Consider the following 26,299-nt stretch of genomic DNA (forward strand, 5'->3'; position numbering starts at 1 on the left):
CTACAGGAAACCAACAGAGAAGGGAAGGAAGATGGGATTCAAATTGACAATTTGGAACATAAGGAAGAAATAAGCATTCTATCAGAACAACAACAAAAAAAAGAAACAAGGATTTTTTAAAAAGAGGAAAGGCTTAGGACCCTCTGGGACATCTCCAAACATGCCAAAATATGAGTCATAGGGATGTCAGAAGGAGAAGAGGAAGAGCAAGAAAGTGGAAACTTATTTGAAAAAATAATGAAAGAAAACTTCCCTAATTTAGCAAAGGAAATAGACATACAAGTCCAGGAAGCCCAGAGAGTCCCAAAGAAGTTGGACCCAAAGAGGACCACACCAAGACACAAATGCCAAAGGTTAAAGACAAAGAAAGAATCTTAAAAGCACCAAGGGAAAAGAAGAGAGCTACTTATAAAGGAGTTCCCATAAGACTATCGGCAGATTTCTCAAAAGGAACTTTGCAAGCAACAAGGGACTGGCAAGAAGTATTCAAGGTGATGGAAAGCAAGGACCTACAACCTAGGTTACTCCATCCAGCAAAGTTATCATTTAGAATAGAAGGGCAGATAAAACACTTCCCGGATAAGGTAAAGCTAAAGGAGTTCATCACCACCAAGCCATTATCATAGGAAATGTTAAAGAGATATATTTAAGAAAAAGAAGATTAAAACCATGAACATTAAAAAGGCAACAAATTCACAACTATCAACAACTGAATGTAAAAAAAAAAACAAACAAAAAAAAACAACAAAAAACAAAACAAACTAAGCAAACAACCAGAACAGGAACAGGATCATAGATATGGAGATCATTTGGAGGGTTATCAGCTGGGAGGGGGTGGGGGAAGGGGTAGAATGGGGTAATGGTGCAGGGATTAAGAAGTATAATTGGTAGGAACAAATGGACAGAGGAGAGTTCAGAATAGCATAGAACATGGAGAAGCTGAATAATTTACATGTACAACCCATGGACATAAGCTAAGTAGGGAGAATTGCTGGAGGGAAGGGGGGCTACCAGGTAGAGGGGGGTAAAAGGGGAAAAATTAGGAGAACTGTAATAGCACAATCAATAAAATATAATAAAAAATAGAAGTAAACAGATCCCAAACATATTCTGGAAAAATAAAAGAGGACAGAAGGGACTTCCGGGTCTGGTATGTTCTAATTCTTGAGCTGGGTGCTGATTACACACCTCATGGAAATAGGCCATACTGTTTATGATTTGAATGCTTTCCTGTTTTTTACCTCAGTAAAACATTTACGTTAAAATTTTTGCTATCTGCTAAAATGATTTCATTATCTATTAATAGCACTGAATTGCAGTTTAATACTGTCTTAGAAAGATAAATGCCCAGAGAGAGTGACAATCTAATGTTTAGGAGAGCAAATATAACAGCATTGAGATGGGATCTAGTTTATGGAAAAAAGAAATGTTACAGAGCTATGAAGGGCAGAACTTTCTGGAAACAACTGGCTAGCTGATAGAGGAACTGGGTAGGAGCTTCTCTGGAGCCCCTCTAAACACTCCCAGACAATTCTCCCAACAAAGAGTCTGTAATTTTACCAATTCTTGGATCAAGACACATTTTCTAAAAATGTAAATTTCTATGCTGAAGTTACCATATTTTTCAGACTATAAGACACATTCCCCCCATCCTCTCCCCAAATTTGGGAGGAATAATGGTTGTTAATGCTGCTGTTGAGTTCTGTTTACATTTACATTGGTAAAATATGTTATTTATGTTATTAAATATTTTACCACATTTTTTGCTTCAAAATTGTTTTCCCTCCTCTAAAACCTAGGTGTGTCTTATGGTCCAGAAAATACGGTAATAGTGTTATCAGTATCTGATAATTCAGTGTCAAATAGATGAATTTAACATTTAAAAAGTACCTTCTACATAAGCCAGGCACTGTGCTTGTCCATACACATTATCATAAGTTATCTCAGACCACCTCCCCCTAACACCTTAGGCAAGTTACTTAATACCACTAGGGCTTAGTTTTCTCATCTGTGAAACAGCCCACTGCTCTTTATCATTTTTGGATCACAGCAGACCCCTTGATGCACTGATGACTTCTTACACACACACATGCATTCACATGCATGCACCCATGCACACACCATACATATAATTTTTGGACAGTCACGGCTCTCGTCAAAGCCAATCTTTAGACTCCAGAGTCTAAATGATCTCTGAAATCCCCTCTAGTTGCAACATAAAAACTACCCAGCTGACTTCCTCTGAAGAAGGCAGAACTAGGGGAGGTGCCACTAGAGAATATTTGAATAATCAAAGAGCAACAAGAGTATGATTCATAACGGGGTGGGGTAGGGGAGGACAAAGACATGAGAAGGCACCTAAAAAGAATTTTCTTTAATCTTGCCTTTGCCTTTGCTCTTAGGGCCCAGATGGCAAAGTGGCCCTTCCCTATAGAAAAAGGTCCCATCTGCTCCAGCATCCTTCCCTAGAGTGTCTGGAGTGGCAAGGCTGGGGTATGGGAAAAAGCAAGCTGTCTTCTTTAGTTCCCGAACATCAGACACATAGTAAGGAGGCCTACAAATGGGCCTCCTGCTGCCTAATCACATGTGAAAAGCCACCCTCCACCTTGCTGAGACTCTTCCCTGCTGCACACTGGTGGGTGGGAAGTATAGAGGAACTTGCTGGAGTTTTTGTGTGGAATGACCTCAATGGTACTAACAAGTGGTAGAGATGGGGAGATGATGCTGGGGAAGAAGGCTTCCTAAAGGAATTAGTTTTTTCACTCTTACTGAATGGATTTTTCCAATTATTTCCCAAGGACTCTCCAAAGACGAGAAAAAGAAAATGTGACCATGTCTAGCCCCGGGGTGAGCAACTCTGGCTCTGAGAAAGGCAGAACTTCTGTACCCTAGGATATGCTACAGCTGGAGCCTAGGTTTAATCAGCTTCTACTTACCTTCTTGCTTCCAGTCATGGAAGCAAGAAACGGAATTCCAGTCTAGCAGGAAAGACTTACCTTGCTGTTCAGTTGCTGAATTCTTAACTCCTTTTGGTGAATTTCCTTTAAGCTGTCATTGAGTTGAGTTCTAAGAAGTTCTGTCTCATACACTAGGTTTTGTGACCCAGTTAGGGAAGCTGATGTCTCTGGGGATACCTGCCAGGATACAAACACTGATGAAATTTCCCCCTAAGATTGTTCATGCTGAATTCCTTCTTTCTAGAACTCTGTAAACCTCATAGAAAATTGTAAGTGGTTTGCCTAATAGTAACAGATGGGCACTTAGCTTGCAGGAAGCTGATACTTCCTGGGTAATGATTATCTCTGAGTAGCAACTGGCATTGAAATTACTCACCTGTCTTTGGTACTGTACTTTGAGGGTTTCAGTCTGGGGGGAAGATCTAAATTCCCTCATAAGATTCTGCAGGTGACTAATCTGCTGATCTTTATCTGCAATAGCCATAAGGTACTGTTCCTTCATTCTTCTTTCATGAATTTCCCAGGAATTCTTTTCCATCCTAGAAAAACATGAAGTAACCACAGGCAAAAACATACTCATGAAACAAAGATGAGTAATTCTATATCCAAAACAGTATCATGGGCTGTAGAGATGTAGTAAATGATGCAATCAGAGCAAAATTTAAAATAGAATCATGCAGCATAATGATGGAGCAAAACTAAAACAAGAATTTCACCATCACTAATAATCAGGGAAATGCAAATCAAAATCCAATGATATATTACCTGAATCAGTCAGAATGGCTTTTATAAAAAATCTTCAAGAAGATCCTTTAACATATATGACACTGGTTTGGTGGTGATGAACTCCTTTAGCTTTTCTAGTTTGGAAAGCTCTTTATCTGTCCTTCGATTCTACAATAAATGACAGCTTTCTAGGTAGAATAATCTGGGTTGTAGGTCCTTGTTTTTCATCACTTTGAGTATTTCTTGTCTATCCCTTCTGGCCTGCAAAGTTTCTTTTGAGAAATCAGCCGATAGTCTTATGGGGGCTCCCTTGTAGGTAACTAACTGCTTCTTAAATTTACTCTCTCCATCTTTAACTCTTTGCATTTTAATTATGATGTATCTTGATGTGAAACTCTTTTGGTTCATCTTGTTTGGGCCTCTTTGCACTTCCTAGACTTGTATGTTTAGTTCCTTCACCAAGTTAAGGAGTTTTGTGTCATTATTTTTTCAATTGATTTTTAATTTTTTTTTTTTTTTTTGCTCTTCCTCTCTTCTTCTTCTGGCACACCCAAGATGCAAATGTCAGTACACTTGAAATGTTGGTACATTGGCACAGGGATTATCCCAGAGGCTCCTTACACTATCCTCATATTTTTAGATTCTTTTTTCTACTTGCTGTTTTGATTGGGTGTTTTTTTGCTTTCTTATATTCCAAATTGGTGATTTCATTCTCAGCTTCATCCACTCTAGTATTGATTCCTTGTAGATTATTCTTCATTTCAATTAGTGTATCTTTCATTGCTGACTGGTCCTTTTCTATGCTGTTGAGGTTCTCACTAAGATCATTAAGCATCCTTATAACCTGTGTTTTGAGCTGTATATCTAATAGTTTCCTTGCCTCCATTTCATTTTGTTCTTTTTCTGGAGATTTCTCCTGTTCTTTCATTTGGGCCATGTTTTTGTCTCCTCATTTTGGCAGCTTCCCTGTGTTTGTTTCTAGTTATTAGGTAGAGCTTCTATGTCTCCCAGGCTTAGTAGAGTCGCCTGATGTGGTATCCTGTAGGGTCCAGTGGCACAGCCTCCCCTATCACTCAAGTACTTGAAGTGTGTCCCCTGTGTGGACTGTATACCCTCTTCTTGTAGTTGAGTTTTAACTGTCATTGGCACATCAATGGGAGGGGTTTACCCAGGCTGATGAGAATTAAGGACCGGCTGTGGTCAGAGGCGACCACTGACATTCAACCAACATAAAGGATCAGCTATGCAGGGGCTCACCCCATAGAGTAGGACTTACTTTGGCAGGGTTCTAGGGCCCACTGAGTCTATCTCTTAAGTGTGTCACTTGTGGAGGTGGTTGGGTGGTGGTGCTTCAATGTGGTCTGAAGCTGTCCACTGAGTATGTTGGCTCTGGGGCCTCCTAGGAGGTATAGGCCAAGGCCAGCCACCACCTGTGTTTTGTCCAGGGCCACCTGGCATAATCTACAAAGGGATATGCAGATCGCTGCTACTTGTGCTGGGCTTAGACATGCCCAGGTGAGGCTACGCTGTGAACCAAGGCCTGCTTCTGCTAGTACCAGGCCTGGGACCTCTTAGAGCAAGAGATACAGGGCATGTTGAGGCCAGATGCTGCTTGAGAGAATTTAGGAAAATCTGAAGCATGAGACAAGACAAGCCATTCATATGAAAAGCCACTGGAAACAGTTTGGGTGGGCCCAAAATTTGGGTGCGGTGGGGTATAAGGAATCACCAGGGTCAGACGAACAGTGATAGCAAGGTTGGTGGAGACTCAGATATGGTACCAGTCTGCTGGTACTGTGGGGGAAGGGCTCATCAAAGGGACAATGGCCTCTGTCAGCACTTTTAAAAAAAATGATTTTATTTATTTTTACAGAGGGGAAAGGAAGGAGAAAGAGAGGGAGAGAAACATCAGTGTGTGGTTGCCTCTCACATGCCCCCCGTTAGGGACCTGGCCTGCAACACAGGCATGTGCCCAGACTGGGAATCGAAACGGCTGCCCTGTGGTTTGTAGGCTGGCACTCAGTCCACCAAGCCACACCAGCCAGGGCTCTGTCAACACTTCTGTCTGGGAAAAAGCTGTCCCGCTAGCTCTTGCCCTGATGTCAACAATTCAGTTCGTCCTCGTATGTCTCCAGTGCCCTTCAAGCTGCTGCCCCAATGCTGAAGCCCACAGGGAGTGAGTCCAAGTAAGTCCGTACACAGGTCCTTTAAGAGGAACTGCCTGTGATTTCAGGGGCCCACCACGTCCCTCAGCCTAAATCCCTGCTGGTTTTTACAGCCAGAAGTTATGGGGAATTCCTTTCCTGGCACTGGAACCCTGGGCTGGGGGGCCTGGGATGGAACTAGGTCCCCTTCCTCCTGGGCCGTGGGGAGGGAACCTTTGCAGCCAAGATATCCCCCCTGATTTTTATCTGCCACACATGAGAGTGGGACCAGCCAGCCCATTCCATGTCTCTGCCCCTCCTAGCAGTTTTGATGTGGTTTCTTCTTTAATTCTGTAATTGTAGGACTTCCATTCAGCTTGATTTCAGGCAGTTCTGAATGATGGTTGTTCTGTAGGTTAGTTGTAATTTTGATGTGGTTTTAGGAGGTGAGTACCATGTTTACCTCTGCCACCATCTTGACTGGAAGGAAGTACTGTCTCTTCTTTATTTTAACTTTATACTTTTCAGTTCATTGAAGTATAATTAACAAATTATGTTTTCTAATGTGGGCTCATTATTGAAAGTATTCAATTTATATCTATGCACTTAAGATTTGTGCACTGCTTTAAACGTATGCCATATGTCAATAAAAAGTTTACTTTAGAAGTGCAAAAAAAAAAATTCAACTGGAAGGACTGGGGAAGATTTCACAGAAAAGCAGGCATTTGGTCTGATCCCTGAATAATGCGTCAGGTTTCCATGGGAAAAGCATTCAGGTTCAGGGAACAAACTGAATGAAAGGCACAAAAATAAGTATATACAGTGAATTTTGAAATTGTTGTTGGGGAGTGTACATAGAATAGATAGGTAGGAAACAAAGATGAGGTCAGATCATGTAAGCTACTGAACAGCATGCTAAATAAAGCTAACTCTGTAAGCAATGGGAAGCCACTGTACTTGTTCAGAAAGACAGTGTCATCCATGATGCACGTCACATGACAGCTATGAGAACATACCTGTAGAGCCTGATGGACCTGGGCTGAAACACCAGCTCTATCACACACCAGCATAAGACTATGTACAAATTCATCTGTCTGAGCTTAATGGTAAAATTGGAATAAACTATTCCTTAGGATTATCGTGAAAATTAAATGAGACACTACATGTCACAAACTGAACACAGAGCCTGGTACTTCATAATCTCTCAATAAACATCACCTGCTGATATTTCTATTTACTTATTCCCTGAATTTGACCAAGAAGGAGATTTCTGTTTGACCCCAGCTAATGTTCTTTAGTGCTAGCAAAAACTGCCTCTGTCATGCTCTTTAGTTCTACTTTTCTCTACACTATCCCTGAAAAAACCCAGTAGGATTGTAAGCAAATTTCTATAGTATCTCTTTATTTTCTGTAGTACCAATGTCTCTATTTTTTTTCCAGTAATAGAAGGTTTTGTTTGAATTGCATCTGATTTATCTTTCTCTTTTTAAATTAGGTGATATTTGATTTGATACATACTTGTTATGAAGTAATCCTGCCTGGCTAAAAGGTAACTTGGATTATAGTAAAAAATTTTTCAGAAACGCAGAGCTAAAACTTTAAAACTAAAATATGTTTTTATTACAAAGCCACTATATACAAAAGGTACTTTTGCTCTCTGGGAACATAAATTTTTGTTTTCTGTAAAAAATATGGAAAAAGAATTTTCTAAAACACTTCCTTTGATATTTGTCTTTGAAAAGTGAGACAGAAGAAAGAAGGCATAGAAGAGTAAGAATGCATGAGAAAGATCACAATCTTCTATAAAAAGCTTCAAGCTGCCATTTTTTAGGACAGACAAGTGGGTATAGTGTGGAAAGAGAGCCTCAATGGAGAACAGGGATTAAGGAACAAACCTGATTACTTGACACAACTCAGCCATAAAAAGGGCTATCCCATGCCTGCCCCTTAAGTCAGCAAGCACAGGAACCAGAGCAGACTAAGCAAAACGGTAACCACAAGCGGAAGAGAAAAGCTATGATATAAATCCAGGCTCTTCCAATAAGCCAACCCCAAGGCCAACAGAATATTGAACAAGATGTTTCAGCTCTTTCATAATTAAAAAGCGAATTTCTCCCAACTGTTTCAAAAGCAAAAGACAGGGAGTCTTGAAGATACTCAGCTAAAGAAGCTAGTCCTGAAGTCACTGAATACACTCTGTGTTCTCATATTCTTTTTCCTTCCAACAGTGAAGTAAAACATCTTCCTTCCCTTCTCCAAATTCACTCACATTCACTTGATACATAATTTTACTTTTTTTCAAATCTGCTCAAAGTGGAAGGTAAAGAGAGAAAGGCTAAGAGAAAGAAAGAAAATAAGGGTGAAAAGAATCAATAGATGAGAAATTGTTTTTTCTCCCTCGTTTTCTCTTCCCCAAGGATCAACTTCATAAAAAAAAGTATCCTTTAGGAACACCCTTTGAGGAAATATAAAGAGGAATTGGTGGCTTGAGAAAAAAACAATTCTTTAAAGCTTTGCAGCTCTTCTTAGGTTTACACTAGTAAGTAGACACTTAATGTTTTTGTAATTCTGGATGATCAGGATATAACACAGGAGATCTCGAGGTGATGCTCTGATGTGGTCCCAATCATCTTTGGAGGGCCCTACATTCAGTGGTCGGCATTCATGTGTATCTGAAGTATCTGAAGAAAGACATACTTAGAGCCTGAGAGCTTTACGATAAATTGAGATTCTAACAGAATAAAACTGAGGCAGCTATTCCCTAAGACGGTGGCAGAGGCTGAGGTTGAAATGGAGCAACTTCTCTCTTCTCTTGAGGTTCAATTTCAGAAAGAAATAGAAGAAATTTGTATTCCCAGAGAGCAAAACTCATAGATTTTACATTCTCTGCAATCATCATCATCTGACTAAAAACAAGTATGTTCTTGTACTATATGAGGAAGCTGCTAACCTTACAGAATGAGTCTGACATGTGTTCACTTACAAGTAAGTCTGGAATAATGTTAAATATAAAAATCTTTACTCCATAAAATTTAAATCAATAAATTCTAAAAACTCTTTCCTCTATAAACTTTGCTTAAGGTTTATTTTGAAATATCATGTCAGAATAGTGTATGTGTACCAAGGATTTATGAGGGAACACATCTTTTATTTATATGAAGAGCTCTCTCATGGCTGTTACAATAATTTACTGTGTTGATCTCTCTCATCCTGGCTGCCCTTTGTGAGCTGTGTAGGAATCTAGACTCCACCTCACAGTCTCCACATTCACTGGCCTGTGGTTGCCCTGCAGCAGCTACTGAGCCAAAGCAGGCGCCGCTTCATCAACAGTCCTCTCCAACATGGAGATCCTCCTTTTAGTACCAAATCTTGAAAGCTCTGGGTTTATTTTAATAAGGTGGCATGCAACATCTTAAGCCAAAGAGTAATAAAGTCCCAAAATGAGGTTACAACAATAGGGCCTGTTTTTATATGCTGTTAATTGATTATTCTTTACCTTTTCTCTTTGGATCAAACTTGCTTAAATACAGAATTAAAAAACCAGAATCACCGTTCCTATCTCAACTTTTTTTTCCCCTGATAGTACCCTATAGCATGGTTACTCATGTCTTTCTTTAAAAGAAAAAGGGTTGGATTTCTGGATCCAGGTGAGGCAGTATAGATGCATTTCTCCTTATTCCTCCCACTGAGTATAGATTCTTTATATAAAAACAAACATAAAAAGATTTAGAAAGATGAAGAGAAGGTGGACCAGCTAGGGACCTTCATACTTGAGGGATGACCTGACCGTAAATTCACTGTTTTGTTTTAAATTCCATGTAACTGGGTGGTGAAGATCGTACAAGCTAGAAACACTGATTACCTAGAAAAGTTCACCCTCTTGTCAACGGACCAGGAAGAGGCAGCCTTGTGAAACAGAAACAATGACAATAACTCCTCTGCTGCAGGTGAACACCATGGAAAACCCATAGTACCTTCCCATTCCCATGAACAGAATCCCAGTGGACAAGCTCGAGTTGCATCCTCGCCCAGAAGTAACCACATGCACCTCACCCTCCCTGCTGGGCCAAATGTGCACCCGGGACTGTCACCCCACTCAGTGGTGAAGAGGTGCTTCTCTCTGACCAACCCCACTCCCACTGTGGTGTCAGTGGAGAAAACAAGGGGGACCTGGACATCCACCTCCAAATACAAGGTAATGAAGCATTCCTCCCTGTTCCTGCAGAGGCAGTATCAAAAGAGGTCAAGAGGAAGTCTGGACTTTGGCACTACCTAGTGGTAACAAGGTGACCCTCCTCGACCCCCTTTCTGCAGTGTCAATGGAGACTGAGTGAAGAACCTGGACTTTTACTGTTGCCCAGTAATAATGAAGTGAGCTTCTCCACACCCCAGAGTGGTATCAATGGAGGCTGCGTGTGAAGCTTACAGTCCTACTCTAAAGGAGCAGTAATGAGTCAACTGTCTCCACTAACTGCAGTCAGTGGAGAACAAGTGGGGAGCCAGGACTTCCACCTCTTCCTGGAGACATCAGGGTACCTCTTCTCTCTCTAGGATGGGGGTGTCAAACTCATTTTCACAGGGACCACATCAGCATCACAGTTGCCTTCAAAGGGCCAAATGTAATTTCAACTCCTTAACAGTTAAGGAGTAGTTACATTTATACAGTCCTAAAATTATTTCGGCCCTTTGATGGCATAATGGACAGCTAATGCAAAAAAATGAAACTCCAGCACCAACTCACACCACACCAAAAAATAAATTCAAGGTAAATAAAAGATCTAAATATAAGCAATGACACCATTAAAGTCCTAGAGGAGAACATAGGCAGGAAAATATCAGATATTCCACACAGCAATATTTTCACTGATATGTCTCCTAGAGCAAAGGACATGAAAGAAAAAACAAATGGGATCTCATCAAAATAAAAACCTCCTGCACAGCTAAAGAAAACAATATTAAAACGAAAAGAGAAGCAACAGTATAGGAAAACATATGGGCCAATGATACCTCAGACAAGGGTTTGATCTCCAAAATATATAAAGAACTCACATGAATCACTCTAAGAAGACAAGCAACCCAATTAAAAAATGGGTAATGGACTTGAACATACACTTCAAAAAGGAGGACATACAGAGGGTCCAGAGGCATATGAAAAGATGTTCAGTATCGCTAGCCTTCAGTGAGACGCAAATTAAAACCACAATGAGATACCACTTCACACTGATCAGAATGGCCATCATAAACAAAACAACAAATATTGGAGAGGATGTGGAGAAAAGGGGACACTAGTGCATTATTGGTAGGGACAGAGACTGGTGCAGCCACTATGGCCAACAGTATGGAATTTCCTCAGAAAACTAAAACTGGAACTGCCTTTTGACCCAGCAATTCCACTGCTGGGATTATATCCTAAGAACCCTGAAACACCAATCCAAAAGAACCTATGCACCCCAATGTTCATAGCAGCACAATTTACAATAGCCAAGTGCTAGAACCAACCTAAATGCCCATCAGTAAATGAATGGATCAAAAACTATGGTACATTAACACAATGGAATTCTATGCAGCAGAGAGAAACAAGGAACTCCTACCCTGTGGAACAGCATGGATGGAGCTGGAGAGCATTATGCTAAGTGAAATAAGCCAGGCGGTGAAAGACAAATACCATATGATTTCACCTTTAACTGGAACCTAATCAACACAACAAACAAACAAGCAAAATATAACCAAAGACATTGAAATTGAGAACAGGCTGACAGTGCCCAGAGGGGAGAGGGGAGGGAATTTCAGGGGGAAAAGGGAAGGGTTTGCAGGAGCAAGTATAAAGGACACATGGTCAATAACAAAGGGGGGTGGGTGGAAACAGGGGAAGGAGGTTGGGAGGGCTGGGGTGATGGGGAGGGGCGGGGGAAAAAGGCAGAAAACTGTACTTGAACAGCAATAAAAATGTTTAAAAAAAAAGAACTTGTGTCTACAATATGTAAAGATCTCTCAAAACTGCACAGTAAAAAATTAACAACCTAAATATAAAAATGGACAAAACACATTAATAAATATTGCGTTAAAAAGGATAAATAACTGTCAAATAAGCACATAAAAAGATGGTGAACATTAGCCATTTTGCAAATTAAAACCACATTACATACCTATCAATAGCAAATGCTGACAAGAATATAGCATTTGATATTAAAGCTGCATCACTCCTATATTGCTTGTAGGAATATAAAATGGTAGTCATTTTGGAATATAGTTTTGCAGCTTTTAAAAACACTAAACATTACACTAAAACACTAAAACTAGCATTTTTTAAGTTTAATCTTTATTTTACTTTTTCATATTACCTTTCAGTCCCCTTATACCCCCCACCCCCCAGTAATCACCACACTGTTACCCCCACTATCTTCTCTCCAACCATAGATGATTCTGTCTCTGTTTTGTTAGTTCAGTTTGTTCATTAGATTCCATATATGAGTGAAGTCATATGGTATTTGCCTTTCTCTGACTGGTTTATTTCACTTAGCATTAATATTCTCCAGGTCCATCCAAACTGTTGAAAAGGGTAAAGTTTTCTTCTTTTTTACAGCTGAGTAGAATTTCATTGTGTAAATGTCCCACAGTTGTTTTATCCACTCACCTATTAATGGACACTTGGGCTGCTTCCGTATCTTGGCGACTAAACAATGCTGCAACGAACATAGGGGTGCTTATGTTCTTTCAAATTAGTGTTTTGTTTTCCTTCGGATATATTCCCAAAAGTGGGGTCTCTGGGTCAAAAGGCAGATCCTTTTTAATTTTTTGAGGTATCTCCACGCTGTTTTCCACAGTGGCTGCATTAGTCTGCGTTCCCACCAGCAGTGCAAAAGGGTTCCCCTTTCTCCACATCTTTGCCAGCACTCATTTGTTGATTTACTGATGATGGCCATTCTGACAGGTGTGAGATGGTAACTCATTGTGGTTTTAATTTGCCTTTCTCTGATGATTAGTGATGTTGAGCATCTTTTCATGTCTATTGGCCATCTGTGTGTCCTCTCTGGAGAAGTGTCTACTCATGTCCTTGACCCATTTCTTAAAAAAAAAAAGACTTTATTCCAACTTATTTTTCCTTTCCAATTTATTTTTATAAGAACAGTAGGGAGGAAGAGAGGGAGAGAAACACTGATGTGTGAGGGAAAACATCTACTGGTTGCCTCCTGCATGCTTCCAACTGGGAACCCGGCCCACAACTCAGGCATGTGCCCTGACCAGGAATTAAACTAATGACCTTTCAGTTCGTAGGCTGACACTCAATCCACTGAGCCACAATAGCCAGGGCTTCCTAGTTTTTAATTGGGTTGTTATTTTGATGTTCAGTTTTGGAAGTTCTTTATAAATCTTGGATGTTAACCCCAGATCAGATGTATTAGTGAATATGTTCACCCGTTCTGTGAGCTGTCTTTTTATTTTGTTGACGTTTTCCTTTGCAGTGCAAAAACTTTTTAGTTTGATATAGTCCCATTTATTTTTTCTTTTGTTTCCTTTCCCTGGGGAGATATATCCAATATAAAATTCTATGAGTAGCAGATGGAAGATGGTGTCCACTACCTGGTTCATTCAGAGTATACAGAACTGGGCCTGCAGGCAAAGCTGCACCTGCATTACCAGGAAATCACAAAGTGAACTCAGCCTCCTCCCAAACTCCCTGTGGGCTAAAGCCACAAGCCCTCCAGCAACTACTACTGCACTCGCAACAGCCACCAGGAAGCCATGCTGCCCTCGATCATCACATCCTCAAAGGTGGCACTGGTGTAGGCAAGCCAGCAGAGAGCTCAGCTGTGGCAGCCAGTTAGAAGAAGGCAGTGACACAAGCTCCTCCCACACAGAGGTGGGAGCTGTCCCAAGAACAGCCTCACCTGTGACTCTGCCCTGGGCCACCTGAGGGCTTCCCCTCCTTGTCTTCCCTCCCAGGAGAATGTGACCTAACTTATGACAAATATATTGTGCTCTCCAGTAAAAAGAAAAATTCTAGGAGCAATATCTGAGATTTTGCTACCTATGTTTTCTTCTAGGGTTTTTATCGTTTCGGGCCTAACATTTAAGTCTTTGACCCATTTTGAATTTATTCTTGTATGTGATGTAAGAAGGTGGTCTAATTTCATTTTTCTGCATGTATCTGTCCAATTTTACTGATACCATGTATTGAATAAACTATCTTTAGTCCACTCTATGTGCTTGCTTCCTCTGTGAAATATTAATTGACTATAAAGGTGTGGGTTTATTTCTGGGCTCTCTATTCTGTTCCATTGATTTTAGTGTTTTCTTGTGCCAGTACCATGGTGTTTGATTACTATGGTCTTATACTATATTTTGATATTAGGTAATGTGATTCCTCCAACTTTGTTCTTCTTGCTCAAGATCGCTGCTGCTATGCAGGGACTTTTGTGGTTCTGTATAAATTTTTGAAATATTTGTTCTAATTCTGTGAAATATGTCATTGGTATCTCAATAGGAATTGCACTGAATCTGCAGATTGCTTTGGGTAGTGAGGACATTTTAATGCTAATTATTCCTATCTATGAACATGGTATGTGCTTCAATTTCTTTCTTTAGTGTCTTGTAATTTTCTGTGTACAGGTCTTTTACTTCTTTGGTTAGGTTTGTTCCTAGGCATTTTATTCTTTTTGAAGCAGTTGTGAATGGTATTGTTTTCTTAATTTCCCTTTCTGTTAGTTTGTTATTGGCATATAAAAATGCAACTGATTTCTGGATATTAACTTTGTATCCTGCTTTTGCTGAATTAATTTATCAGTTGTAGTAGCTTCTTGGTGGGATCTTTGGGGTTCTCTAAGTACAGTTTCATGTCATCTGCAACTAAAGACAGTCTTACTTCCTCCTTTCCAATTTGGATGCCTTTTATTTCTTCTTCTTCCCTGAATACTATGACTAGAACTTCCAGTCCTATGCTGAATAAGAGAGGTGAAAGCAGACAATCCTGGTTTGTTCCTTATCTTAAGGGGAATGCTTGTAGTTTTTGCCTGTTGAGTATGATGCTGGCAGTGTGTTCGTCACATATGGCCTTTATTATGTTTGGGAATGTTCCCTCTATTGCCATTTTGCTGAAAGCGTTGATCATAAATGGGTGCTGGATTTTATCAAAAGCTTTTTCTCCATCTATTGATATGATCATGTGGTTTTCATCCTTCATTTTGTTTATGTGGTAAATCACATTTTACTGATTTGTGAATGTTGTACCAACTTTGCATTCCCAGAATAAATCCCACTTGATCACGGTGTGTGATCTTTTTGATGCAATGCTGTATTGGGGTTGCTAAAATTTTGTTGATAATTTTAGTATCTATGTTCCTCAGAGATATTGGCCTATAATTTTTTTTCTTTGTAGTGTCTTTATTTGTTTCTGGAATTAGGAAATACTGGCCTCATAAAATGAGTTTGGGAGCCTTCCCTCCTCCTGAATTTTATGAAGTAGTTTGACAAGAAGAGATGTTAGTTCTTCTTGGAATGTTTGGTAAAATTCACCTGTGAAGGCATCTGATCCAGGGCTTTTTTTTTTGTTGGGAGTTTTTTTGATTACTATATAGCTAATAGCTATACAGTATTGTTTTTAATAGCTAAAAATTAGAAAATATACTCACATCCTTCAACAGGTAAATAGTTAAAAGCAATACTTTCACAGCATGAAACACAACTGTCGAAGAAACAACAAACTATTGCTATAGACAACAAAGTTGATGGATCTTAAGGCATTATGATGCATGAAAAAGCTAATTTCAAAAGGTTATATACATACTTTAGGATTCCACTTATAAAATATTCTCAGAATAACAAAATTATAGAGCTAGAGAACAGACTAATGAATGCCAGAGATTAGGGAAGACAGGGTGGAGAGAAGGAAGGGGGGGAAAGTGTGACTACAAACTAGTGGCACGAGAGACATATTTGTGTTGATAAAACAGGTGTGTATCTGGGTTGTGGTGGTAGTTACCTGAATCTGCACACATGGTAAAACTGCAGAGAACTATACACACACATAATTGAATAAATGTAAAATCGGTAAAATACAAATAAGGTGTTTGAATAATACCAATGTCAATTTTTTGGTTTTGATATTGTAGTAGAGTTAAATACAGTAAGATGTGATCATTAGAGGGAAACGGTGCCAGGAATATGAGAACTCTCTGTGCCATTTTTGCAGTATCATATATAATTATTTCATTTAAAAAGTTAAAAAGAAAAAAAGAAAACTAAAAGAAAAGGGTGAAAAAGCACAGATTTTCATACCTGAGCTGATGCAGCTCATGCTGCCAGGAGAGGTTTTCCTGTCTGAGCTCTTCTTGCATAATCTGAAATGTTTTTGTCTTGTCTTGATACTCCTTAAGTTGAGCCTTCAGTGGACGTAAGTCAGTGATTTCCTGGTTTATCTGTAAGTATTGCTGCTGCAGATTCTTCAATTCCTTCAGCTTTAACCAAAGGGAAAGTAAAAGGGAGATTCATTACATTTCATTCACTCAGCTATAAATCATCAGCACCTCCCTACTAAGTCAGCCAGACACCACCACAGACTACAAGCACCTACCAGTTTATGGATATATCACTGGAGCATGAATCTCTAAAATGCTGAAATACAAGCAGCCAGGCTAGCAGGAATCATCCCGTGGAACTGCCATCAAGGCTGCAGCACCTGACCATTCCTGCAACTTCTACCCCTGCCGCTCATTTCCAAGGTCCTAAATTGACTCTCAGTCTACAACTTAGACATGGGATAGACACAAGGGACCAGCAGCTTCTGTGTGAGTGGTAAATCCCTAGAACAAAACATGTAAACACAGACTGGTTTTCTATTTGGCCATGTGACTTGGTTAGGCTTCTAAACTTTCTTACATAGAAGTCAACCTTTACTCTAGCTTAGCTCATGATTATGATATGAAGAAGGCCGTGATGTCCAGGCCCAGTGATTAAGAGCACTTTGGCTTTGGAACCAGTTATCCTGCCCACACACATTGTGTGACTCCATGCATGTTCCTCACACTCTCTAAGGCTTAAACTCCCTCACCTATAAAAAGAAGATAATTAGAGTACTTCTCATAATGTTATGAGAAAAAAAAAGAATTAATGTGTTACACACATAAAGTTAATAATGATGGTGATGATACAATGAAGATGTACTTGACTTTAATTAGCAAGACTGCCTATCTGCATTTCAGGTATATCTTCAAACTCTTTATCCCCAGTACTCATTAAAAGCTTGGTAGTAAGAATAAAATGGCAAGACATCTGGACAAAGAGGAGGCCATGAGCACACACCTGCTTCACTCATCCCAGAAATATCACTAGTTATGATAAAGGCATTATTTTTTTTGAAGCATAAAATACAAGAACAGAAGAACAAGAGACGGGTCAGCAGCAATAAAATTAATTTTGGAAGCTGAAAAGCATATGCATAAGTGGTAAATGACTTAACAGATCTGGGAAAGCCAAATCTTAAGCTGGCAGTAGGGAAAGCCAACGACCAATAGAACTTACTCTGCACAATCTTCAAAAGGCTCTGGAATTAACAGCACCAGGTACCTCTGGAAAAGATGGCCATGGGGATAGGGAGGAGGTGGCTGAAATTAGGATCAGATGAAAGCTGCTAAAGAAACAATAGTATCCCTAGGTACCCTCCTCAGCTCCACACTTTTTGTTACCCTGACAAACAGCTAAAATTTATTCTCTAGAGAAGGTAAAAGAAGTATATCTCTGGACCATGGAAAACCAGGCACAGCTAAAGGTAAGGGCACTACTCTAAAACAAGGGTGATCAAATGAATGTATTCTTTCTGAATGCTTTTAAGTCTTTCCCCGACTCAGCTTGGAAAGTGTTGGCATACACGCTTTTGCCTTCCACCACACAAGCATTGAGAAGTCTTCTCCAGAAACTATGACTGGCCTAAGAGGAACTAAAGATACCAACATAGGGACTAACCACAAAAAGCTCAGCATGATCACCTCACAATTAAACTTGGAGTTACTCATTACCATTCGTAAGTTTTTGACACCCTATACATATACATAAACAGTAAACCAAGGATTAACCCTCACCTGAAGAATGGCTAATATTAAGACAGAGAGGAAAAGAAACTAGGAGAGTATCTGAAGGAGGTTAACGGGAGCAAATGTAATATACTCTAATATTTAAGAGAGAATACTGGAAATTAGATTCATTACAGTGGAAATAAAAATTATAAAGAAGAGCTCAATATGAGAAAGCTTCAAAGAACAAAACTATTAGCACTGCTCTTGGAGAGGTATGAACATATGTCCAGAGACACAGGGAAAAAAGAAATCCTTAGAAATCAAAAACATGATGGCAAAAATGAAACTTCTCCAGAGGGTTCCAAAGATGATGGTGAGCAAAATACAGCAAATACAGCAAAAACAGAAAAGGTTAGAAAATTATAGAGCTAATCCATAAGGTCCTACATCTAAATAATAGGATTTTCAGAACAAACAACAAAAAAGACAACCAAAACAAGGACTGAGGGTGGGGGTAAGACATAAATCAAAAGATTTCCCAAATTTAATTTGTATAAATTCTTAGATTCAAAGGACTACACAGAATGAAGAATGAAAACAGACTGAAACCAAAGTACATTATCATGGTATTTCAGAATACAGACTAAAATATTCTACATATTTCCAGAGAAGTGAGAAATGTGTATGTGATGACAGAAAGAGAGGGAGAGAGAAACAGCTCACATACAAAGGATCAGGAATCAACAGCTTTAGGCTTCTGAACCATATGCAAGCTAAAAGGCAATGACCAATGCCTCACAATTTTGAAGGGAAATTATTATTTTCAGCCTAGAATTCTATACCCAGCCAAACTATCAGTCACATATAAGAGATCAAAAGACATTTTCAATAAATTTACCTTGCACTTATCTTTTCTTAGGGAGCTACTGAATGATTTGTTCCATTAAAATGATGGCACAAACCAAGATAAGAGAGACATGGAATACAAGAAACAGATCTAATAAAGGAGAAAGGGGAAAGGAGATATTCTGGGATGAAAACTGTCCTGGGAGTACAGGGCAAGAGGTTCATACAAGAGCAAGTTGGGGACTCTAGAATTTTGTTCATGAAGAAAACATTGATACAGTGTCCAGAGGGGAGAGGGGAGGGAATTTCAGGGGAGAAGGGGAAGGGTTTTACAGGAACAAGTATAAAGGACACATGGACAAAAACTAGGGGTGGGTGGAAATGGGAGGGAAGTGGGGAGGGCTGGGTGGGTGGGCTGGGATGGGAGTAAAAGACAGAAAATTGTACTTGAACAACAATTAAAATAAAATTTAAAAAGATAACATTGATAGGAATAAACATCTTGAGAGGAAATGTGAATAAATGGCACTGAGTCACAGTTTAACTCTGATAAGTACAGAAAAAAATCTAAGTGACAACAAAACAGTTATTAACCCTAGGCAATACAAAGGTGTTGAGAATAAGTAATACATCTCAGCTCTAATACCACTTATAATCATAAAAATGTAAACACTGCCCTGGCTGGCATAGCTCAGTGGATTGAGCGCGGGCTGCGAACCAGGCATCGCAGGTTCGATTCCCAGTCAGGGCACATGCCTGGGTTGCAGGCCACGGCCCCCGGCAACCGCACATTGATGTTTCTCTCTCTCTCTCCCCCCCTCCTTCCCTTCCCTCTCTAAAAATAAATAAAATCTTTTAAAAAAATGTAACCACTGAATGCTGATTTAACCAAACTTAAAATTAAATTACATCAGCCCTGGCTGGTGTGGCTCAATGGACTGAGCACCAGCCTGCGAACAAAAGGGTTGCCAGTTCAATTCCCAGTCAGGGCATATGTCTGGGCTATGGGCCAGGTCCCCAGTAGGGGTGCATGAGAGGCAACCACACACTGATGTTTCTCTCCCTCTCTCTCTCCCTTACCCTGTGTCTAAAAATAAATAAATAAAATCTTTTAAAAAAAGAATGGTTTAAAAAAATTAAATTACATCAGGAGAATGGGAAAGGAGTTGTATATGGAAAGTGTGTATATGTACTGTGGAAGCAGGGTGAGTAAGGACTACTAAACCCTGTCCGCATAAAAAAAGTCCATACCCAATGCAAACAATAAAAAGCCAAATGCATACAAGCATAATTAGATACTGAAGAAACACCAAAATGATAAACTAAAGGCAAATTGCTTCAGGAGAAAGGGAAACAGGGTTGGGGGTGCAATTGTTTGTTTTCTCAACAACCACTGTAAAATTTAGTGACTTATTAAATGTGTCTATAACTTTTTTAACCCAAAAACTAAAATAAAAATATGTTTTTGTTTTACTTTAAAGGGAAAATATCTTCTTTATGTAATCCACTCACTCCTCTAGTCCAGATACTTTAAATATTATCCTTGGAATAGACTAGATCATTAGAAAATGTTAAACATTTTTCATAATAAATCACATTACTATATTTACTGCAGAGAAGTAAAGGGTATTTCACCACCTCATAGAGTCCTCTCTATGGAAACAGACAAGAAATTTTTGCAGGCCTCAAAACTTAATAACTGTTCTTATACTGAGCAAGTAGTATTTCTTTCTTCCCCTTTCCTAAACTATGGGCATTGCATTCTACACATATGGTTTTTAAATTCCTTGTTTCTGATGGCTGCTAGAAAGCTCAGAGCCATTAGTGGTCCATAATTCTAACAAAGAGTATGGGACAGTGTGACATCTCCTTGGAACACTATACTCCTGGTTTAATCTTTTTCCTTCTATCCTCATTTTCTCTGCCTTCTCAGTTCTTATATTATCTTGAAAAACTGTTCCTTTCTTTATATAATACCTCAAGTCATTTGAAGAATGAAGTGAGTAAAGAAAAACAAATATACAGGCACCTCTAGCGATTTATTTGCTCTCCACTATTCAGGCAGGAATTGTGGAAGTGCTTTGTCTGCTTAGGGAAAACTCCTAAGGAAGTTCGGACAGATAAAAAAAAGTCCAGAATGCTTTCAGAGTTGTCTGTTATGCCCTAGTACAATCCCCTGGGCTAATAATCCCTGCCACTCAGGCTCTGACTTTATTTTGGGAAAGCTGCCCTTGAGTAAGTAGAGACCAATGTAGCCTAATTCCCTTTCAGGTCTAAATCATCTCTGGGGTGGTCCTGAGGGAAGGGAGAGTAGTATAAGCACAGGTAATGAACTGCTGGCCTAGACTGAATGTTTAAATTGATAGAGGTTGAAACATGTTATCTCCCACATTTACCGTACATATAGCCAAGTGATTGAGAGACTACAAACTTCAGTGCCCATGAGACAGATTGAGAACAGGACTTGTGGAAAGGAAGACTGATGGGCAGATAACAGCACGTTCAGAAAACATGCAGAAAGGCCTCAGCAAGTCAGTGAATCATGTACATAGTATCACCAAGTCACAATGCCAGGCCTTCACGTGATTTACAACCCTGCCTAGGCTTTATGATTCTTCCATGGCAGATATAAAAGCCATGACCTCAAAAGGCAGATCTCAAAAGTTCCCATAACTCTCCTAACATGAGTTTTACAAAATGGAGAAAATAGTGTTTATAGTAACAACCACAAATACAGGGAATGACCACCAACTGCTGACTATCTACCCTATAATAATTAATTAATTACTCCTATGCTAAAGACCATTGAAATATAAACAAGTATAAGATATGAGACTTATCACCAGGTGCTTGCAATTTAATAAGGGAAGTAAGTGTACAGAAATTAAACACACACAGACACACACACATACAACCAAGGCACTATGGGACAAATGAAAAATAAAAAGTACTAGGGAAATACAAACAAAAGGCAATAGACAATCAAGTGATCTAGAAATGTAACCAAAGAGGACTTGAACTATGGGTGACTTTAAAGAATGGGTAATATTTGCCTCAGAAAAGGAAAATTGAGAGAACATTTTAGTTGAGAGGATGGTGATATGGGTAAGTCGAAAGTACTGGATATGATTACTGCACAATGAGCAGATCAGTTTGGCTGAAGAGAGCAAGTAGGGAAGAAGTACAAGGTAAGCCTGAAAGAAAGGTAAGGACAAAGTATAGGGTCTTAAATGCCAGTCTAAGAGGTTTGAATCATAAGCTTTATCTAAAGATAGTACAGCTTTTCAAAGTTTCTGATTAGTGCAGTAATAATAAAGTGGTTTCAGAAAGATTTATTCAGCAGTGGTATACAGAATGTACTGAAGAGGTGACAAATTGGGAGCAACAATATTACCACAGTTTAAGGTTAAGGTTTTAAGGACTTAATCTAACTCTTCGATCGTGGAAAGGAAAAAGGAAATATTTGAGTCATCATAAATAAAGAAAAGACAGCCCTGACCAAGTATGGCTCATTTGGTTGGGTGTTGTCCTGCAAAGCAAAATGTGGCCGTTTGATTCCTGGTCAAGGCACATGCCTGGGCTGGGGGTTCGTTCCCCGGTTGGAGCAGGTACTCGAGGCAACCGGTCAATGTTTCTCTCTCACATCGATGTTTCTCTCACTCCCTTCCTCTCTAAAAGTAAATGAAATCTTTAAAAAGAATTTTAAAATAATAGACCTTGATGACTAAATGAAATCAAATCATAAGCAGTTACGAGCCTTAGGGAACAGAAGAATGTTACTATGAGTTATAGAAACATGGACATTTTTTTAAAAGCTGGTTTGACTTGTAAATATCCAGCAGATAAAAATGTGGAACTAGGGTTGAGAGACAAAGTTTTGTCCCTAGTGTTTGTAACAGATAAGAAGAATAGTAAAGCAATTCACTGAATGAAACAGTTAATTCAGAATCTATTCTAACTTCTTTCAGGGAAAAGATTTTGACTTAGAAGATAATCATCACCTGAGTGCTATAAATTACAGCTCTGAGGTATATGCTGCCCTGATAAAAAGACCTTTTGTATCTGCATTCTGAAAGCAATGACAAAAGGTCAAGCTCCTAGGACAGCTGAACTGAAACAATTTAAAAAATATAAACAAATACATAAATTGTGTTGATGTCAAGCCATCGCTGAAAGGGTGGGCTTTGTTCAGAACACAAAAGGCAAAAAACTCTATAAATACTGGATATTAAGGATAGTACAAACGAACCCATTACCTACAAAGAAAAGGTTTATATTAAGACTTCACGGTTAGGAGGAATGATCTTTCCACTAGGGTAATTCTTAAAAACTAGGATTTTTATATTCTGAACATAGGTCACTTTTTAAAATAGAAAAATCCAGGTTTTTTGAAGCCTTTACTTCCTATTTAGCCTAAGTATATGGGCTTGACAGAATTAAGAGACGTCAATAAAATGAAGATAGTAATATCACAAAGCAGAATCCCCTGACAACCTGGCTTGGCTCATAGCAGTTCCAGTTTTGTCTCTGAATCTTGATAACATGGAATTTTTCAGACTGAAAACCTGGATTAAACTACTGGATCTTACGAGCAGCAGCAACATTTGCCACTAGAGATTCTCCTTATCTTTCTTTCTGACTGGAAACAACCTAAGTATTAAAGGAGAGCGAGTAAATGATTCAGTCTGCAATCAAAACTTGACTAAATAGTCACGTAAACATAGTATGACAAATTCTAGAAACATTTGTGTGTACGTGTGTGTAAAAGATGTAGAATAGCTCTCCCTTAACCAATGGAGAGTTTTATGTTAAGGAAATTTGTAATTTTTAAAAAATGGTAATGACAGATTTAAGTAATTTAAATAATATTTTTGTGTTTCTCTAAGACAAGACAGAACTGTGGAATATATAATACTGTCCCTCAGTGCCCATATAATATATAAAATAATCTGGTTATGCTTTTCTTTAAAAATGTGAAGAAAAATTCAAAAACTCTTAAAGATCAGAAAGAGAAAACTATACTCACAAGTCGGTCTCTGTCATTTTGGAGGGACGACATAGCTTTTTTTAAACTCTGTACTTCGGCTGGGCTCGCTGCTGGCTGGGCTGCAGACCTCTGCTTCCCTTCCTCCGTCTTGCGGAATTTCCCCAGTTCATTCAACAGGTGATCTCTCTCATTCTGTAGACTGGCCATAGCCTTAGAAAAAGACTGCACTTGGTTGTAAGAATCTTCTAGTTGTGAGGACAAGTGAAGCAGTTGTTCATCTTTGGACTGAAGCTGTTGGTTAAGTTTTTCCAGGTGAGGAATGCTGTCCCTGTCAGTGGAGCTCACTGGAAAGGCAGCTTTAGAAACAAGAACATTTCTCTCTCTGCCCGAGAGGCCCTGTTCTTCTTTCAGCTGTGCCAGTTCTTTCAGACTGGCATCATATTTCCTTTTTAGTTCATCAAACTCCTCCTTGGCATGGTCTCTACTATTTTGTAGGGAACTCATAGACCTTCCAAAAGACTGGATTTGTGCTGTGAGATCTTTATTTTCTTTTGTGACCACGAGTAATTTCTGTTCCATCTCCATCAGATCTCTTGCCAGCTCTGCCACCCTCTCTTCTGCTGTTTCCGTTTCATTTCGCATTATCCCTGCATCATGATGAAGATGCTTTAATTCCTTCTTCATTTTCGCTTCAATTTCACCTACTTTCTTGGCAGCTTCCATCTGAACATGAACCAATTCCTCTTCCAGCTCTGTAATTCTCCTTTGAGAGGAAGCAAGGGTAGTATTTAACCCCTGTACCTCTTCTTCTTTTACTTTTAATTGGGCCTGAAAGCGTCCTAAAGTGCCTTCTTCTTGCAAGGCTGTCAACTCTCTCTGTAGCTGGGATACAGATACTTTCAAGCTTTCAATCTCTTTAGATAAACATTGTTTCTCCTCCTGTAGGGCAACAGAGGACCTCTGCAGATCCTCCTTTGCTTCTTCAGACTCCTTCAGCTTTTCTTCTAATTTAGCATAGTCATTTTTCAGCTCCTTATTCTGTTGAAGTTGAACTTCAAGGAGTTGTTTTTGCTGGCAGTCCTTTCTTGCTATCACTTGGTTCAGGTCTTCTCTATATTGGATCAGTTCTGCATCTAGCTTGGCATTCTCAGAATTAAGATCATCCATATGACTTCTCAAGCATCGAATTTCTTCCTTCAGCTTATTATTCTCAGCAGCAGCCTCTTGTATGAGTTGGTCTTTTTCTAAGATTACAGAAAGATGTCGCTCTTCCAGCTTTTGGTAGTCACCTACTATGCGGTCTCGGTCATCCTGGAGAGAAGACATGGATTTAACAAAGGAATTCAACTGAGCCTTCTGCTGCATGTTTTCCTTTTTGATGGATTTCAGTGTTTCCATGAGCCGACTGGTTTTGTCAACAGCTTTTTTGTTCTCTTCTAAGACAATATTCTCTTCCCCCTGGGACAGCAAGTTTTCAAGTTCTTTAATTTCTTTATCATGTTGCTGATGCAGTTCAGCGACGGCTTCTTGGATTGCCTGTTCCTTGGCAGAAAGCAGGCTTATAATCTTCTGTTCTTTCATGTTTATTTCTTCATGCAGCCTACTGATCAGCTGTCTGGAGGTCTGAAGGTCGGTCTCTAGCTGTTCATAACTGAACTTACAATTTTGGATATCAGCCTCTTTCTGCTTTATGATCCCTTCCAAATTTTCTTTATTTTCCTTACATTTTTCTAAAGAATTATTTAAATCAGTCCACTGGTCTCTAAGAATCTTAAGTTCTGATTCTAATTTAGCTAATTCATTCTGAGAACTGTGGTACAGATGTTGAGTCTCTTCTAGCTGGGACAAAAGTTCTTTGTTTTCCGCCTGTAGAGTATCACAGACCTTCTGCTGAAGCTGGACCTCTGTCTGTGCCTTGGACTCCCAAGTCTGCCTGTCATGTTCAAGCCTAGAAAAAAAAGAGAAAAGGTCATAAATTACAGATTTAAAGGAAAATTACTTGATGCTTGAGAAACACATAGGACAACATGTACGCAGATCTACAAATAAATATTCATAATTGGTGTTCATCTTTTTAATGAAAAGATATTAGTTCTAGTGAATGTTTTATATATTACTGTATTAAAGGTATTTTGCACCTAATGATACAGATATTTAAATTATAAACTTCAAATTATCTTGCTTACTTTAGTGACATGGTTTTGGACACTCTAGAAAATAATACTTTTTACTACTTTGCTCTAGACAAGCTAATGGCTAGCCCCTTAAAAAAATAATCTTGATGTGAGAGGCAATAAGAAGAAAGATACTACTAAAAGTGGAGGAGTGTAAAGTGTGGGGGATACTATAAGTAACAAAAAATTGGAGTTTGAAGAAAATGACTCTAACACACATATGCAGTATGAATTGATACGGAATATGAGGAAGAGAAGAGAGGCTATCATTTAGGAGGCCACGGTGATGATTTGAGAGTGCTGTGGTACAAATCCAGACTAGAGGAGCAGAAATGGAAATGAAAAGAAAGGGAGAAATCTAGGAGATCGCTCGATTAAAAAATGGGAAGAGAAGCAGATGTGAATTTTTCATGTTAATACCATTGTAGTGGAAAGCCATTTGCAAAAAAAAAAAACA

General features: G+C 39.1%; 1 protein-coding gene across 7 annotated transcripts in view; it reads right to left on the reverse strand.

Annotated features, from left to right (window-relative positions):
- Positions 1–26,299, reverse strand: part of GOLGB1 (golgin B1) — an 83,764-nt gene that overhangs the window by 8,779 nt on the left and 48,686 nt on the right. For all 7 annotated transcript variants that reach the window (XM_036018162.1, XM_036018163.1, XM_036018159.1 and 4 more), the window contains 4 exons: positions 23,708–25,616; positions 16,103–16,281; positions 3,334–3,496; positions 2,997–3,134 (listed from right to left, as the gene is read on the reverse strand). In XM_036018162.1, the coding sequence (XP_035874055.1) occupies positions 2,997–3,134; positions 3,334–3,496; positions 16,103–16,281; positions 23,708–25,616 (2,389 nt within the window). The remainder of the gene's footprint in view (positions 1–2,996; positions 3,135–3,333; positions 3,497–16,102; positions 16,282–23,707; positions 25,617–26,299) is intronic.

This window comes from Phyllostomus discolor, chromosome 2 (assembly GCF_004126475.2).
Source record: "Phyllostomus discolor isolate MPI-MPIP mPhyDis1 chromosome 2, mPhyDis1.pri.v3, whole genome shotgun sequence".
Taxonomy (NCBI): domain Eukaryota; kingdom Metazoa; phylum Chordata; class Mammalia; order Chiroptera; family Phyllostomidae; genus Phyllostomus; species Phyllostomus discolor.